The 18,698-nt window shown below is 38.2% G+C and overlaps 1 protein-coding gene across 4 annotated transcripts in view; it reads left to right on the forward strand.

Moving 5' to 3' along the window:
* Positions 1-16,971, forward strand: part of SOHLH2 (spermatogenesis and oogenesis specific basic helix-loop-helix 2) — an 86,746-nt gene extending 69,775 nt beyond the window's left edge. For all 4 annotated transcript variants that reach the window (XM_058438191.1, XM_058438192.1, XM_058438189.1 and 1 more), the window contains 5 exons: positions 10,345-10,492; positions 10,646-10,737; positions 11,406-11,524; positions 14,412-14,668; positions 16,144-16,971. In XM_058438191.1, the coding sequence (XP_058294174.1) occupies positions 10,345-10,492; positions 10,646-10,737; positions 11,406-11,524; positions 14,412-14,668; positions 16,144-16,164 (637 nt within the window). In that variant the 3' untranslated portion in view covers positions 16,165-16,971. The remainder of the gene's footprint in view (positions 1-10,344; positions 10,493-10,645; positions 10,738-11,405; positions 11,525-14,411; positions 14,669-16,143) is intronic.
* Positions 16,972-18,698: the final 1,727 nt, after the last annotated feature.

An 18,698-nucleotide genomic window follows, 5' to 3' on the forward strand; every position in this document is an offset into this window, starting at 1 on the left:
AACTCCTGACCTCGTCATCCGCACACCTCGGCCTCCCAAAGTGCTGGGATTACAGGCATGAGCCATCGTGCCTGGCCTCTATACTTTGCTTTTTTAAAAAAAAAAGCCTTTGAAAATGTGACACATATACACCACACAATATTATGTAGCCATAATGAAGAATGAGTTCATGTCCTTTGCAGGGACATAGATGAAGCTGGAAACCAGCATTCTCAGCAAACTAACACAGGAACAGAAAACCAAATACCACATGGTCTCACTCATAAGTGGGAGTTGAACAATGAGAACCCATGGACACAGGGAGGGGAACATCGCACACCAGGGCCTGTCTAGGGGTTGAGGGGAAAGGGGAGGGAGAGCATTAGGACAAATACCTAATGCATGCGGGGCTTAAAAACCGAGATGACGGGTTGATGGGTGCAGCAAACCACCATGGCACATGTATACATATCTAACAAACCTGCACGTTCTGCACATGTATCCCAGAACTTAAAGTATTTAAAAAATAAGTAGAGCGGGCACAGCGTCTCACGCCTATAATCCCAGCGCTTTGGGAGGCCAAGGCGGGCGGATCACGAGGTCAGGAGATCGAGACCATCCTGGCTAACGTGGTGAAACCCTGTCTCTACTAAAATACAAAAAATTAGCTGGGTGTGGTGGTGGGCGCCTGTAGTCCCAGCTGCTCGGGAGGCTGAGGCAGGAGAACGGGGTGAACCTGGGAGGCGGAGCTTGCAGTGAGCCGAGATAGCGCCACTGCACTCCAGCCTGGGCGAGAGCAAGACTCCAGCTCAAAAAAAAAAAGTCTTTGTAGGTAGAAACTTCCATCATTGATTTTAACCTTTTCTTCTTTTCTAATATAAGCACTTAAAACTAAAGCTTTTCCTTTATAAAAGTTTTTCTCTCAGCATTGCTTCAGCTGCATCTCATCAGCTTTGATATATTTCCACTATCATTCAGTTCAAAATATTTTCTCATATCCCTTGTGATTTTTTTCTTTTCACTAGTAAGTCTTTTCACTGTTTAGAAGTGTGTAACTTAACTTGAATGTTTGGAGACTTTCTAGGTATTGATTTATAATTTAATTATGTTGTCATCTGAAAACATGCTTTGTAAGGTTTCTGTCCTTCGTTATTTTCTGAAACTTGTTTTATGGCCCAAAGCATGCTCTCCCTTGATGAATGTTCCATATGCATTTGAAAAGACCGTATTCTTCTGTTTGGGGGGTGTAGTATTCTATAAATATTAATGAGGTAGAGTTAGTCAATAGTGTTTTTCATATATTCTGTTCCCTTACTGATTTTTTGAGGGTTAAATTTTTTAGTGACAACTCTTTTTCCCTTTTTTTCTGAGAGTTTTTGCTTCATGTAGTTTGAGATTCTGTTGTTAGATGCCTGTCTTCTTGCTGAATTGACCCACTTATCCTAAGGAAATGATAATGCTAATTTTTCTATGCTAGTACTCCCTGTGTTAAAAAATCTACTTTGATATTAATATAGCTTTCTTGTGATTAGTATTTGCATGTTTTTTTCTAGCCTCTTTATATTTAAAGAGTGTCCCTTGTAAATAGCATGTAGTTGAATTTTGTTGTTATTTTTTACTCATTCTGACAATCTCTGTTCATTTTCATATAACATACTTACTGTTAAGTGCGGTTTTAGGTTCACAATTTTTCTATTTGAGTTCATTAGTCTAATCTATTTTCTTTTTCCTTTTTTTCTCATTACCTACCTTCCTTTGGATTTATCAAATATACTCTAGCATTTCTTTTTATCTCTTTCATTGACTTTTTAGCTAAAACTATTTTTTATTGGTCGCTCTAGGGATTATGATATGCATCTTTAACTTATCATAATCTACCTTGAATTGATATTATGCCCTTAAAATACAACAGCATATTTCTATTTACCTTCTTTCATTTTTTCTTATTGTTGTCATACATTTTACTTTTACATGTGTTATTGTGTTAGTCCATTCTTGTGTTGCTATAAAGAAATACCAGAGACTGAGTAATTTATAAAGAAAAGAGGTTTAACTGGTTCATGATTCTGCAAGCTGTACAGGAAGCATAGCAGCTTCTGTTTCTGGTGAGGCCTCAGGAAGCTTACAATCATGGCAGGAGGCAAAGTGGAGCCAATGTGTCACATAGCAAGAAGAGGAGCAAGAGAGAGAGAAAGGAGAGGCCCCAAACTCTTTTAAACCACCAGATCTTGCATGAACTGAGTGAGAACTCACTCATCAAGTGAGGGGATGGCGCTAAGCTAAACCCTAGAGCGCCCCCATGATTTAACACCTCCCACCAGGTTCCACCTCCAACATTGGGTGTCACATTTCACCATAAGATTTGGAGGGGACAAAACATCCAAGCCACATCAGTTATCAACCCAGCATTGTTATTAGTTTTGCTTAAACAGTAAGCTGTTGTCCAGTTATTTAATACTGTATGACAAATTACTCTAAAACTTGGTAGTGGAAATCAACAAACTGTTTATCATATCTCAGGATTTTGTGAGTCACCAGTTTGGGCAGAGCTTGGCTCTGTGATTCTTCTCTGTGTGGTGTTAACCATGGCACTCCATGATGTTCAGCCAGCAGTTGGCCTGTCTGGAGATTCCAGCACAGCGTCATCCACACGTGTGGTCTTCTTGTGGGTATGGCTGCAGGTTGTGCTCAAATGGGCTGTTCTTCCCTGTGGTCTCATCACTTCTCCACATGGTATCTCCAGCAAGCTAGAAGGACCTCTTACATGAAGGCTTAGGATTCCATGAGACCAGTGTGAAAGCTACATCTTCTGAAATGCTGGTCCCAGAACTCTTATAGACTCAGTCTCCAGGTATCTTTTGGTTAAAGCAGGCACAGGCCAGTGAAGATTCAAGAGGAGAGGAAATGGACCCTGACTCTTCATTGAAGAAATAAGTAATTTTCAGTGACTTTAATCTCAACTCTTAACTCTTATCTTTTTAACCCAAATTTCAGATTCTTGTTTGCAGTGGAACAGGCTCTTCACTGTATACAAGGTTTTGTCTGAGTTGCAAAAATTCTCTCCCCATGCATTTCCCTGTATTACCATCTTTTGCTCCTGCATTTCCCCACTCAATCTTGGCTGCCACAATCAAAGGGACATAAAGAACAAGGACACTTTTTTCTTGTCTCTGTAGTAGAAATCTTAGCAGTATACAGCTGCTCTAGGCCTGTCAAATAAATGTATACTATTGGTTTTTAAAACATTAATAAATTAGAAAACTACCCTTTAATGTATGCCACCTGTATTTATCATGTCTTAGACTCTTCACTTGTTTGTGCAAATCATATTTCCATCAGATATTATTTCCCTTTATCTTCATGTAAGATAAAGACATTTTCAGATAAAAGACAACTTAGATATTTTGACACCAGTGGACCTGCAGGGTAAGAAAGCTGAAGGAAATTCTTCAGGCTGAAGGGAAATAATACCAAATGGAAACTCGAATCACCAGAAGGACTACATAGCACCAGAAATGATAAATGTCTAAACAAAAACAAACATTTTTCATTTTAAACTATTTAAAATACTTAAAACTGTTATGAGCAAAAATTATAGCAATGTATTATGGGGTTTATAACATATGTAGCTATAGTACATATGACTATTACATGAAGAATGAGTGGGATAAATGCACTTGCATAACTTCTGCAGTTATACATTTTATGTGATGTCATAAAGTATTAACTCTAGACTATGAAAACTTCAGATATATATTGTAATCCCTAGAGCAACCCTAAAGAGATAGGCAAAATGCATTGCTGTGAAGCCAAAAGATAAAATTGGATTTTTAAAAATATTTTAAAAAGAAGGAAGGAAAGGAGGAACAGAAAAATAAAAAAGCAAAAGAGACTACAGAGGGGAAAAAGGTATGGTAGACCTTTATCCAACTATATCCAACTTATAGGCAGAAGTTTTCAGAATAGATAAAAACAAACAAAACCTAAGACCCAGCTATCTACTGTCTGTAACAGAGAAGCTTTAAATATAAAAAAATAAATTAATAGAAATATATCCATTGTGGAAACAGGAAGTATAAGAAAGTCAGATAGGCTATTTTAATATCAAATAAAGTAGACTTGAAGACAAACAGTATTACCTGAGGTAAAGAGGGGCAATTTATAATGATAGAAGTGTCAACTTCTCAGAATGATATTAAAATCACAAATAGCATGTGATAAGAACTTCAAAATATTTGGATCAAAAATTTACAGAATTAAATGGACAAATAGATAATTTTAAAACGATTGCTGGAGATTTAACACTCCTCTCTCAGCAATTTATACAACTGGACACCAAAAAATCAGCTAGAAGATGTGAACACCGCTAACCACCTCAATCTCATGAATATTTATAGAACAACACTCCCAACAACTGCAGCAGAAGACTCCTTCTCAGTGGCACGTGGTAGTCACTTAGATAGACTGTATACCGGGGGGGAAACAAGAAGCTTCAAAACATTCAAAAGAGTTGAATTAATAAAGATGTGTTCCCTGACCACAATGAAATTAAATTAGAAATCAGTAAGAATAAGATTTAAAGGGAAATCTTAAATATATGGAAATAAAAAAAAAAACTTCTAAGTAATCCGTGGGTAAAACAAAAAATCACAAGAAAAATTAGAAAATATTTCAAAGTGAATCTATTGAGAACAGAATATATCAGCAAACCATCATGGCACACGTCTAGCTATGTAACAAACCTGCATGTACTGCACATGTATCCTAGAACTTTAAAAAAAGAGAATGCAATATATAAAAGTTTTTAAAGAAACTACAACAAAGTTTAGGGAAAACACCGTGGCTTTAAATGCTTATATTAGATAAGGCAAAAGGCCTAAAAATCAGTAATACAGGGTTCCATCTTAGGAAGGAAGACAAAGTAAACCAAAGTAAACCCAAATAAGTGGGGTGGTGAAGGGGGAGGAGGCTGAGAAAGAGACAGACACAATATATCACAATCATGAATGAAATAGGGATGATCACGATAGCTACTCTAAATATTTAAATACAAAAGAGTATACTTTGAACAATTTTACACCAGTAAATTCAACAACTTAGATGTACTGGATAAATTCTTGAAAATCACAATTTATCAAAACTGATACCAGATGAAGCAGAAAGTCGGAATAGCTCTATATTTAACAAAATAGAACTTGTTATCAAAACCTTACCAAAGAGAAAACACTCAGGTGGTTTTACCAGAATTTCAGCAAGCATTTAAAGAAGTATACCAATCTTAAACACGTTCTTACAGAAATGGGAGGAGGGAATACTTCCTAACCACTTTCATGGGAACAACATAACCCTAAGCCTGACAAAGACATTATTTATAAAGAAAATTACAGACCAGTATCCCTCATGAACATAAAAACAAAAACACTTAACATAATTTTAGCAAATTGAATCAAGAAATATATAAAGATATAATATGACCACATCAGGTTTATCTTAGAAAAGCAAGACTGGTGTGACGTTCAAAAATCAACCAATGGGGCTTGGCATGGTGACTCATACCTGTAATTCCAGCATTTTGGGAGGCCAAGGCAGGTGGATCACTTGAGGCCAGGAGTTCAAGACCAGCCAGGCCGACATGGCAAAACCTTGTCTCTACTAAAAAAATAAAAAAATTAGCCAGGTTTGGTGGCACATACCTGTAATCCCAGCTACTCATGAGGCTGAGGCATGAGAATCACTTGAGCCCAGTAGGCAGAGGTTGCAGTGAGCTGAGATGGTGCCACTGCACTCCAGCCTGGCTGACAGAGTGAGACTCTGTCTCAAAAACAAAGCAAAACAAAAAACCAATGAAATTCACCACATTAACAGAATAAAGGAGAAAAACCATGTGATTAACAAATTCTGAAAAAATATTTGACAATGCTCAATATACCATTATCATTAAAAAAATCAGCAAATAGATGTGGAAGATAACTTCCTCAATTTGTTAAAAGGCATCTATAAAAAACTTATAACTAACATTGTACTTAGTGATAACATGTTGACTGCTCCTTAAAAAGATCAGGAACAAACTAAGGGTGCCTATTCTTACCATTTCTGTTCATCATCAAATAAATAATCCTAGCCATTGCAATTAGGCAAGATAAAGAAATAGACATACACATTAGCAAGGAAGAAGGAAAACTGTCTTACTATATGTAGATGGCATGATTGAGTATAAAGTCAAAGTCCTAAGACATTTACAAAACAGCTACTAGAACAAAAGAATGACTGTAACAGGGTTACAGAAGATAAGGTACAAAAATCAATAATATTTTATATATTAACAGCAAATAATTATAAAATGAAAATATAAATATTATGACATTTAAAGTAGAATAAAATAGCTTTAGGATACTTAGGAACAAATACGCAAAAAAACCCAAATGATCTGTACATCAATCATTCAAAATGTTACTATGAAAAGTTAAATAAAAACTAAATCATGAATTATACCATAATTATGAATCGAAAGACTCACTATTGTTAAGATCTCAGTTCTCACCAAATTGAAACATAACTTTATTTGAATCCAAATCATAATCCCAGCAAGTTTTTTTCCATAAAAATTGACAAGATGATTTTACAATGTATGAAAAGGACTTAGAATATTCAAAGCAATTTTGCAAAAGTACAACAAAGTAGAAGAACTTAAACTATCTTGACTTCAAGACTTACCCTAAAGCTACAATCACCAGTAGGTAACTGGCATAAAAGTTGACAAATAGATCAATGGAACACAATGGCCCAGCACTGCATCTACATATTTATAGTCATTTGATTTTCAACAAAAGCACCAAAGCAAATATTTTGGGACAGAAAATCTTTTTAATAAATGATGCTGGAACAGCTAGATATCCATCTGGAAAGAGAATCAACCTTGATCCCTTCACACCATATAAAAAATTATTTCAAGATGGAGCATAGTCAGAGCTGCACCATAAAGCTAAAATTATAGAGCTTCTAGGATGACACTATTCAGTTGAATCTTCTGCTGTGTTAAAAATTATATCTTCATCATCTAATACAGTAGCCACTAGCAACATGTGGTTATTGAGTATTCGAAGTGTGGCTATTGCAACTTAGGAAATGAATTTTTAATATATGTAATATTAACTTATATTTATTATATTTAAATAGACTCACATCTATTGACTACTGTATTGGACATTACAGTTCTACAAGAAAATAGGAGAATGTCTTCACGAGCTGAGAGGATGCAGATTTTCTTTAGACAGGACATAGAAAACAATAACCATGAGAGAGAGAGAGTAAATAAATTGGATTTATCAAAATTTAAAACTTTTGCTATCAAAAAGTTTTAAGAAAATAAATACGAAAGCCACAGACTGGGAGAAAATATTTGCCAAACAGATATCTGACAAATCCTGGTATCCAAGATATGTAAAGAATTGCTAAAACTAAAAAATAAAAAGACCTGCAATTCAATTAAAATGTAGGTAAAATGTCTGCACGGACACTTGACAAAGGAAGCTATACAAGTGCCCAAAAGGCACAGGAAAAAGTGTTCAACATCATTAGCTGTCAGGGAAATGCAGATTAAAGCATAATGAATACTACTGTGTATGCCCCAGCAAGGCCAAAATGCTAAAATGAAAACTACTGACGATATTAAATATCATCAAAGATTTGGAACAAGAGGTCTGATACATTGATGGTGGAAGTGTAAAATGGTACTACTTTGGTGTGGTAAAAGTTCTGGCAGTTTTTATAAACTTATAAAATGGCCCATCATTTCTATTCCTAGATATTACCCAAGAGAAATAAAACCATGCATTCACAAAAAGACATCTAGAATGTTCTAGCATCCTTATTCGTAATAACCCAAAACTGGTAACAGCCCAAGTGTTCAATAAGAGAATGGATAAGTAAGCTGTGGCATATTTATATATTTTCAAATACTGTTGCTCAGTGAAAAGGAGCAAACTGCTGCTATGGGGCTAACCCCATAGATAAATCCCAGAAACATTCAAGCTGAGTGAAAGAAGCTTCACAAAAGAATACATGCTGTAAGATTTTATTTATATGCTATTTGAGGACAGGCAAAAGAGATGTGGTATGGAAAAAAATATTAGAATTGTAGTTGCTTTATGGGGTTAGGGGATGGTATTGACTGGGAAGAAACAAGGGACTTTCTGGGTTTGTGATAATGGATTTTCATGTGTGATTAGGATTTTCATTACATATGTATTTCAAATACAGTTGTATGTATTTGTCCAAACTCATAGAATGGGACTCATTGTGCATTTTTGTTTGATGTAGTGTTTACCTGAAAATAAAGTAATTTGAGCTCTAGCTACTGATACATTTAGGAGTGTAATGTGCTTATGTCTACAACTTACCTTGCTTTAATATATGTAAATATGTTGACATATGAACAGTGGGATGACACATATATAATAAAGCAGATACTAGTTGAACATCACTAATCTGAAAATCTGAAATCTGAAATGCTCCAAAATCAAACTTTTTCAGCACTGACATAAGATAGTGACATCTTTTCTTTCTGATGGTTCAGTGTGTACAAACTTTGTTTCAGGTACAAATATTGTATAAAATTACCTTCAGGCTATATATATATATTATAAAACATAAATGAGTTTTGTATTAAACCTTGGGTCCCATCCCCAAGCTGTCTTATTATGTATATGCAAACATTCCAAAATCCAAAAAAGTCTGAAATCTTAGACACTTCCCCAGGCATTATGGGGCGGATACTCAACCTGTACAGTAAATGTTAACTGTAGACTCTTAAGTGGTGAGTGTATAGGTGTTCACTTTATAATTCTTTCAGATTTTCTCTATGTTTGAACATTTTTCTAATGTTTGAAAAATTTTAATAGCATTTTAATAGTTTCAATTATGAATGTGACATATGCCTAGCAAAAATATTTGGAAAATGTAGAAAATGAAGGGAATAAAAATGATCCATCATCCAGCCATCCAGAAATAACTGTACTGGATGTTTTTGCCTTCAGTCTTTTTTCCTAGGCTTCATTTTTACTTTGTTTAGTGGCTTGGATTATATTTTATATGCTGTTTTGTGTCCTACTTTTCCCCAATAAGCTTTATAACATATCACTTCCACTGCCAGGTGACATTCTACTGAACTCACATACAGCAGCTTACTTAAGGCGTCCCCCTATGTTATGTGTTGTTTTCCGTATTTTACTAATGTGTTGCTCTGATGGGTTTCTGTGTATACATGCTGTGCTCTGTGTTTTAGATTGACTCCTTAGGATGGATCCTTATAAGTGGAAGAACCATGTCAAAGGGTGTGATATGTTTCAAAGCCTTTCACACACGTAGTCAAATTGTTGACTCTTCTATCCTTCCCTTCCCGGAATAGTTCCCGAGACACCCCCGCAGAGCCCCCAGAGTTCCTCAGAGCTCAGTGAGAACACCACTGATGTAGAATATTTGAGTTATTCATTGGCCATATGTCAAACTAGGTTTTTAAATTTAATTTCTCTGCCATTCTGGTGTTTACAGAGGTTTAGTAACTTGCCTAAGGTTCCAGTTAGTAATAGCAGAGCCGCCATTCAACCCTGTAGATGTCAAGGTAGTATGCAGCACGAAACAGGTGCTTAAAGATGTTTATTAAATGAACACGTGGATAAATGAAGCCACCAAGGGCTTAGGTCAGTTAGATCTACATTTCCTGTCCCCCTTCAGAGCTGTGAAAGACAGGTTAGTTTCTTTCTGATACCTGCATCCTGGTCTACTCCTTCTGTCTGTACCTACCTCATGTAAAGGAAGCAGCCTTCTGATTTTCTTTGTGCTCAGGCCATGAAGTCATGTGATACAAGATGCTAGCTGATCTGTTGTTGGAAATGTGGTCTAGGTCCCAGTGACATGAAGGTCCTGACTGCTCTTTGCCTTCTAGGCTTCTAGTGTGAATCGCAAAAGGATTTTTATATCGTGTACAATTCCCTGCTTGGAAGGCAGAGTGGTCTGCATGTTTCCGTAGGCAGCAGGGGGTGGGAAGGGTGCTTTCCTCGGTGACTGGGCATCCTCCGCTCTGCAGCAGGCCTGAGGTGAGAGAGCTAGGGCTGCCATCAGCACACACAGTGCACTTGGGCAGTGGTTCTTTGTGCAGCGGTATGCGTGGGTGCCCCAGGAAGCTGTGATTTCAGGGGCTGTGAGGGCTGCTGGCTTGTGGTGACACAGCCTTTCTCTGAAATGGAGACTACATAGGGAGGGGATGGTTCCTTTACACACATACCCAGGAGGAAGTGTTGTTTGTCTTTGGGTACAAGGAAGAAAATGAGACTAATCATTCTTTATGTATTGCAATTCTCTGTCCAGGGAAAGAATCAAATATTGCTGTGAGCAGCTGCGTACTCTCTTGCCGAATGTAAAGGGGAGAAAGAATGATGCGGCTTCAGTTCTTGAGGCAACAGTTGATTATGTGAAATATATCCGGGAGAAAATCTCTCCAGCCATTATGGCCCAGGTATTTGACTCCCAAAGCTTCGAATTTTATCCTTATAGGCAATGCTTTAATACTACAATTTTACTTCTTTTAATTTTTTATCATTGGAAAGTGTGTCTTTGTATGTATGTAAAAATGTCAGTATCTACCTAAATATATTTCTGTATTTTTTAGATTACAGAAGCACTTCAGAGCAACAGGAGGTTTTGTAAGAAACAACGAACACCCATCGAGCTCTCTCTCCCAGGCACTGTCATGGCACAGCGGTATGATAAGGGCTTTTGCGAATTTGAAGGCTGCTAGTTATTTTCCTCCCATGTGGATGCTAAACACGTAGACAAAAACTGATCCCATCCACAGTGAAAGTGCAGGGGCTTGTTAAGGGTCAGTGAACTTTTCTAATTGCCGATGTGTATCATTTCGTTGCAGTGATAAACACAGGTAATATTCTCAAGTCCATGGTTTTTTCATCATGTGACTCACCCTTTCTTCTCCTTTTGTTATTTCTGAGGTTCTTAAAATGGGGCTTTCTCCCTTGTGAGTATAGGGATGGTGGCGGTCCAGCAGGGACACCATGGCTTCTGGTGTTCCTCCATCCCAGAGAGGTCTTGGGCCCTGGAGCTGTCCAGCCCTATTTCAACTAGTGGTGCTTAAAGCAGGTCACTAGTGTAAAATGTGACTTCCCAAATGATTACTTCCTTCTGTAGATTGATCAGAATATGCAAACAAAGAGAAACTGGAGAAAAAGCACATCATTCCTGCACATCCTAAGGAATCATCATGGGTCATATGTCTTTGTTCATATGTAAATAATCCATAGTTGAGGCTTTATCGGTGTTTTTAGAACTTGAATGATAAAAGGGCAATTGAACTCAGCAGTGTTCACATTGTTTTCCTTGAAAAATATGAAAATAATTTTTTCTGTCCTTTCAAGGGAAAATAGTGTGACGAGCACTTACTCCCCTGAGAGAGGGCTCCAATTCCTGACTAATATGTGCTGGAATGGGTGCTCCACTCCTGATGCAGAGGGCTCCTTGGATGAAGCTGTGAGAGGTGAGCTTCCCCTAGCATCTGTGCCACTTACAGGGGGACCTGCACTGCCCTGCAAACCCCCAGGCTGCTGTGCATTCACCACCATAACCAGGGAATGCAGGAGAGCTGATGAGTCCTTCTGGTATTGTCAGCCTCAGGTATACAAGGTGGCTACAGGTGTTTAAATAGTGTTAGGCCGGAAACTGGCCTCAAAATTGACCATAATTACCAGAAAGCTCATTTTGTTGATAGATGATAAGCACACTGGTGACTTTGTTTATAATATGAATAGAATCTCAGGGGAGGGGAAGTATTCATATTATTTCAGGTCCTGAGCATTTAACATATTTATTTACCTCCTTCATGCCTTTGCTTGCATGTCACCTCTCAAAGAGATCTTCTCAGCCACTTTCTCTGCTATATTTGTCTTGATAGCACTCACTGCCTTCTGCTATTCTTTACTTGTGTGTTTTGTTTGTTGCCTATCTTCCATTAGAATGTCACCTCTATGAAGGCAGGGAATTTTTTGGCCGGTTTTATTCATTGCTGTATTTCTAGTACCTAGAACAATGACCAACACACAGGAGGGGCTCAAGAAATCTCATTATGTGAATATACATTGTGGAACAAATGCTTTCCCACTGGGAGGCATTTTTGTTATATGTGCCGTATAAGCCTAGACATGCCCGTGTACTTGAAATAACAAGATGGAAAAAAATAGAGGAAAAGAACACAGCTAACAGTTGTGACTTTTAGTATTCCTGAAGGTAAAGTTACTCTCCATCTAGAAACCAGAAAGGTATGGACCTCTTGACCTAAATGTTAGATGCTAGATGACAGGACTGCCTCTCTCCTCAGCCTCTCAGTCCTAGATGACACTTCTGACTTCCTCCAACAGGCTCTGCTCTCACCAAGCACCTCCCTTGTACCAGGAATGTCCTTTCTCCCTCACCTGCCTTAGTTAGCGCCAAGTCCATCCCTAGTTCTCAGCTTAAATGTCCCTGCCTCAAAGATGGGGACACAAAGATGAATGAAAGGCAGTTCTTGTTCTTATGGAGCTCGCAACTTAGTGGTAGAAAGGGTCACAAAAGAAATTCTGGTCCAGACAGTCTTGTAAGTGCTGTAGTAGAGGCACCGTGTACCGATGGAGATGGGGCGGAAGCCATGGGAACAAATGAAGGTTACTCAGGATAGTGTCTAAAGTCAAAAGAGAAGGGACTCCAAATAGAACCCAGCCCTGATTCTTCATATCACCAAAGAAGCCTCAGGGTGTTATTTTAGTCAGTTTAGACTTTTCTCCCAACTTAGGGAGGAGAAGAAAAAAAAAAAAACATTGCCCTCAGTAGCAGTGGCTGAATGTGACATGGAATGATTAAATCAGCTTAGATTAAATCCGATAGAGATCAGGCCACAGGCATATGCCTGTCAATGTTATTTTTTTTGTACATACAATACTATTTATGTCCTGCAGAAACCCTGAAACATTCTTTTCATGGCAGCGAGTTCATGCCTTTCTGTGCCCCAGCATTTCAAGGCACTGCCTCCCCTAAGGAGACCGATCTTGGGAAGCCAGAGATATGCTAGGACCATAGACCTGTGGCATGTTCAAACCCTAGGAGGTCTTGAAGGTTAAGGAGTCAAAACTGCCATTTTTATTTGATGTAAATACATTTTTGCATTTGAAAACCAGTGCCGATCCTTTACTAACCTGGATAAGATAATCACTGTGTTCATTTTTTAATGTATTTCCTTCAAGTCTTCTTCCAGGTATATTTTTCTATAGTAGTAATCATTGGATATCCCATTTTGTTTCCTGAATTTTTTTACTTAACTTTGTGTCATACATACGTATATTTGTTGTTATGCGTCACTCATCACCATTTTAATAGTTTTAATCATCAAGTGTAAAGTAATTTTCTTAGCCATTTTCCAATCGCTACGTTTAGCATTTGCAGTTTGGGGAGAGAGTGATTTTTTACATCATGTGATAGGAAATATTTTCCCATATATGAGGTTTTCTGTATTTTGGACTTTTCCTTGGACTGGATTCCTGGAAGAGTATAATAGGTTCCTGGAAGAGTGTGATGGGTGACTTAGGGAACCGAGAACGTGAATGTATGTATAGCTCTTAATGCATGTTGCCAAATTGTTTTAGAAAGAGGATCAGAGAAGCTGCAATCAGTTAAGTCTTCCAAATTTCACTTTCACTACCCACATCAGGAAATTGAAGGCTAGAGAAGTTAAATGATCACCCAAGGTCCCAAGGTTTCTGTGCTGAGCCTGATCTGTAGCACAGACATGTTTTAACCTTATCAGCTTGCCTTTTTCCGTTCTTTTTCATAAATCTCTGTATACATTTGCTTAAATTATGTTTTCACAAACATTTCAGATACATTTGTATTTAAAGTAGACATACCATTATATTATTTTACTTTCAGTATTATCAATGTCCAGTACAAAATAAATATTCATAGTATTATTTGAGATTACATTGTTAATATTATATATTGAATTTTTTTTCTTCTAGTTACCATGTAGAATATAGCTATATGATGATATAAACCATTCTGCTGAATGGAGTTGTTCTTTCCAACCTTCTTCCTTGCTTCAGAGAGAGTCAATTTTGATTGACGTGCACATTCACATACATCAGAAGGCACAGGGATCTTCTGCTTCTCTAAAATCTGTCTTTTAATGACACATGAACACTAATTTATAGTGTGTGTATTGCACTAAATGTCACAATTAGAAAGTTCACTTTGTTTTTCCATCAGCATTCTGGTGTAGCGGGTAGTACAGATTTGTAATGCGAGGAAATGAAATAGCGGGCAGTCTATGTCGAATAACAGTCGTTCCGAATTACAGAATTGTGGATACTGACCCATATTTGTTTTCTTTCTCATTAAAGTTCCATCAAGCTCCACCTCAGAGAATGCTACTGGTGATCCATATAAAACTCACATTCCCAGTGCAGCGCTCTCTCTGAATTCCTTGCATACTGTCAGATATTATTCTAAAGTCACCTCTTCCTACGATGCAACTGCCGTAACGAATCAGAACATTTCAATTCATTTACCTTCAGCCGTGCCCCCGGTCTCAAAGCTTCTCCCTCAGCACTGCACTTCTGGGTTGGGCCAGACGTGCACTGCCCATCCCAACTGTCTGGTAAGTTTCCAGGGGTCCATGGATCAGATTGGACCCTTTCACTCCAGCCAGCAGAAACCCCTGACTTGCATTTTGTTGTTGCTACTCTGGTTGGAAGGCTGGGACCTAAGAGCTTGATTCTGAGCCTCTCTACCCTGATGGGTGAAAAGGAGGTGCAGTCAACCCATGCTCTCGCTCCCCATGCTGAAGGGCTGGTGTCTCGATATCCAGAACCAGTGAAGCTGAATGGGACTGTGCTAGTTTGACGGTGACCAGGTGGACTCTGATCTCCCTAGCACTGATTCCCCACCCCTCTGCTTCTACTCAGAGCTTCCACAGTGGCACATCCCATTTTAGCACCCTCATCCTCAACTGGCCCCATAACTAACTGCTGCTTATCTCTTAGGTGGGCAGCATCACTTACACTAATCAAAAAGCTTTCTTTCAGTCACCAGCCAGGCTGGTTTCAGATACCAGGTGTCTTCATACAGCAGATATTTACTGAGCACCCATTATGTTCTGACATCGAGCTTGTCATTGTACTAAGAATGTGGTATACAAAGGTAGACATGATCCCTGCCCTCATGCAGCTTTAGTGTTAACGGGATGCAGACAAAGAAGCAGAAATTACAATATGGTTGAAGCGGGTAGGAGGAGTGCCCCATTATATCTATCAGCTAGATGTGGGCAAGGTTGATGACTGCTCGCCCCTGGAGAAATACCATCTATGCCAATCTCTAGCCACTAAGGATTAGCCAGGTAGAGCATTGAGGAATCGGGAGTGAGGAGGCAAGAGCAGTCCTGGCAGATGGACCAGCGTATGAAACAGTCATACCTGCATTGTTTGGAAGAACTGTCTAGTGCTAGAGGAAGACTCAAACTAAATTGGCCTACTTCAAATGGACTTCTGTTAACTTTAATATAGTTGCTAGTACTTTTGCATATTAACAATAGCTAACCTGTTTTGAGCACTTAATAACTAATAGTGCCAAATACTCTATGTACTTAATGTGCATGATCTCATGAGAATCCCTGAAGTGATCCTTTGAAGGTAGATACTGTTACAATCTCCATATGACATCTATAAAATGGGAATAATAGTGACCTTCCAAAAGATATTTGTAAGAAAAATATTCTAAAGAGAATTGCAAAGAAATGTTAAAATATGTAGTGTCTACAGATATTGTAATGTTGCTAATGATCATTAGTATTCCAATAGGAAGGCTAGGGTAAATGAAAGAAAAGATTACAATATTATTATTTTTTAATTGTTGACCTATACTTACTCTGGGTGGGTTTTGTTGATTGTTGTGAGAAAATAATTACTTTTAATAAGAATATATATTGAAAAACCTGTAAGCTTATTCATCTGAGGATTTCACATAGTTTTGCAAATCATTTCAGATTGTTTTAGGATATAGAAAATACAATCATGACATTATGAGTAAGAATGGGTGAGGATTCAATTAATGTGGGTTTTTCCCCCTTCTTTGCAGCAACAGTTTTGGGCATATTAAAAGCACATGTTTGAAATTCACACTCTCAACCACCTACTGGGCGCAGTTTGACAATCTAGGAAAAGTGGAACAAAGAATGATTTTGAAAGCTCCACCCAAAGACCTAATATCAAAAGAGTTGGCATGGTTTGGCTTCTGATAAATGCACTCAAAGCTTCTGCAGATAGAAAGACCAGCAGCGAAAAAGCTGGCCACACACTGTCACTCATCTTCATACACACTTGGATCCCTGCCAGCCAGAGAGCTACAAGAACAAATGGCCTCAGTGACCTACACTCTCTCTTCTCAAAAAATATTCCACAATTTATGAAAAAAGCATGCTATAAGGAAGATCCATGTAGACACGATAAAATGATAAGATTGGGAATGTGTGTTGATACCTCGTGTCACTGAGTACAGATATTGCAACTTGATTCTTATTTTTAGTATCCCTGTGAATTACTGTCACTCATTTCTAGGTGGTGTCTTTTCCTTATTTGACATTTTAGAGAGTTTCCTTCTTCATTCACCATCCAAACTAAGATATGCAGAGAGATGCTGAAAAGAGGAGTTTACCTCCTCACTTGACTACTAATGAATAAATTGATGTGTGCTTTTGCATTTCACAATCCTTTGAGTGAAATGATGGCTAATAGGTAAATATTTCTTTCTGGACCTTAAGTTACAGACTAGCAGCTTTTTTGTTTTTCATCTCTTCCTCCCTATGGGTATTAGAAAGGACAGTTGAAAATAAGGGAGAAAAAGGTTTGTTTTATATTTCACTGAATTGTTCTTATACGTAAGTTTTATTATTAAATAAAATACTCAGTTTTCACCCTGAACCTTGTAATCCATTTTTGTTTTGTTTAATAAATATATATTCTCTCTTTTAGTAGTACTATGTAGGGAATTTAATTTCCTAGAGTTTTGAGAAGCTTAAAAATTACTGTAGGCATAGCCTAATTCTCACGTCAAATTGTACAACTTTTCTTTGAGGATACCAAAATGATGGAATCTGTAGATGTTTGACGTACTTTATAAAGGAACAGAAGTTTCCAACTAAGGTTTTATTCTTATTATTAAAAACAGGTGCTTGATTCTGCATTCTCTTTCCTTTAGGAATAATTGCTTTGACATTAGAAGAGAATCTGTTGAGGTATTTTGGACACTGGGACTACGGCCTGTGTTCCCAGCTGGTCTTAATTGTTGCTGGGGCTTTTGCTTTGTACCAGGGTTTCTTTATATCTCCATGTGGGCTATGAGAGAAGCCAGTGACTGGAAATTCTTCAACAGAGGACCTAAAAAGTGCGACCCCTAGAGCCGTCTCTCTACTTGCTGCTCTCTCAGTCCCCTTTTCCTTTCAGCATAAAGAGGACGCTACCAGATCCATCATTAGAGCTACCTTTCAAGGCTGGGTCCCATGATCCTGTACTTCATGCAAGTATCCAAATTCATTTCTAATATGAGAATTTCATTTTTAATAAATTATTCTCTTCCAAATGAGCTCAACTCTTAGCCAAGGAAGAAAGGTTAGTTGGGTTTCACCTTGTAGAAAAAGAGCAGGATTTTCCTTGTAAAATCAAGTTGGCTGGTCATGGGACAGACAGTTGCAGTGTTATTTTCACAATGAAGAAGATGCAAAGAGCTTGCGTAGAAAAGGTGACAGATTGTAGGTTTCACGGTGGTGGTAGCAGAATGAGTGAAACATAGTAGATGATCTGATATAGGGGCTGTGAGGAAGGGCAAAGAATTAAGGATGCCACCCAGGCTTCTGGCGTCAGCAGCTAGTGAGACACTATTGATGTTCACTGAGACAATGCAAGGAGAAGAACACTTGGAGTCATGGCACTAGAACATGACAATTTTATATGGGGACATGTTGCATTTGAGATATTTAAATGATATCTGAGTTGAAGTAGCTAAAATACATTCAGATATTGCAGCACAGGCAATAGATATAGATGAGAGACGTGGTTTGGAGTGTCAGCACTGGAGGGGAATGCCAAAGTGGGGGAATTAAACACTAAATGGTGGGAGTGGCCTGGATGACCCAATAGGAACTTGTGATGCTGCAATTCTATCATATTATATGATTCATTTTAAGAGGTCACTTGGCCAGGCTCCTGATGACACAAGGTATTGCAAATCACCAGAGATTCAAGGTACGTGGGTAAAACCCTCAAAGGCAGAGGGCACAAGTTGCTGGTGGCAGCTGTTTGTTTATTGGCTGTTTCTGAATGTTAAGAAATTAAATTGCTCTGAATTTCTAGCTTCTGAAAAATTCAAAACATAGACAATACTGGCTCTATTTCTAGTCTGGAAAAATAGAGACAAACTGCTCAGGCAGAGCAGTGCCTCCCTCTTTACATGGGGCATCAGCTTCCCTTTGGTCCCTTCCCACTCAGCCTGCCTCATTCATTGAAGTGGTGTGCCCTGTCCCAGTAGGTGTTCCAGTTTGGTTCCCAAAGGGGTAGTGTTTCTCTATACAAGGAAATCACTTTGGGAAGGGAGGATGGGGAGGTTAAAATGCAGATTCCCAGGCCATACCCCTACAG

This window comes from Hylobates moloch, unplaced genomic scaffold, assembly GCF_009828535.3.
Source record: "Hylobates moloch isolate HMO894 unplaced genomic scaffold, HMol_V3 SCAFFOLD_4, whole genome shotgun sequence".
Classification (NCBI taxonomy): Eukaryota; Metazoa; Chordata; class Mammalia; order Primates; family Hylobatidae; genus Hylobates; species Hylobates moloch.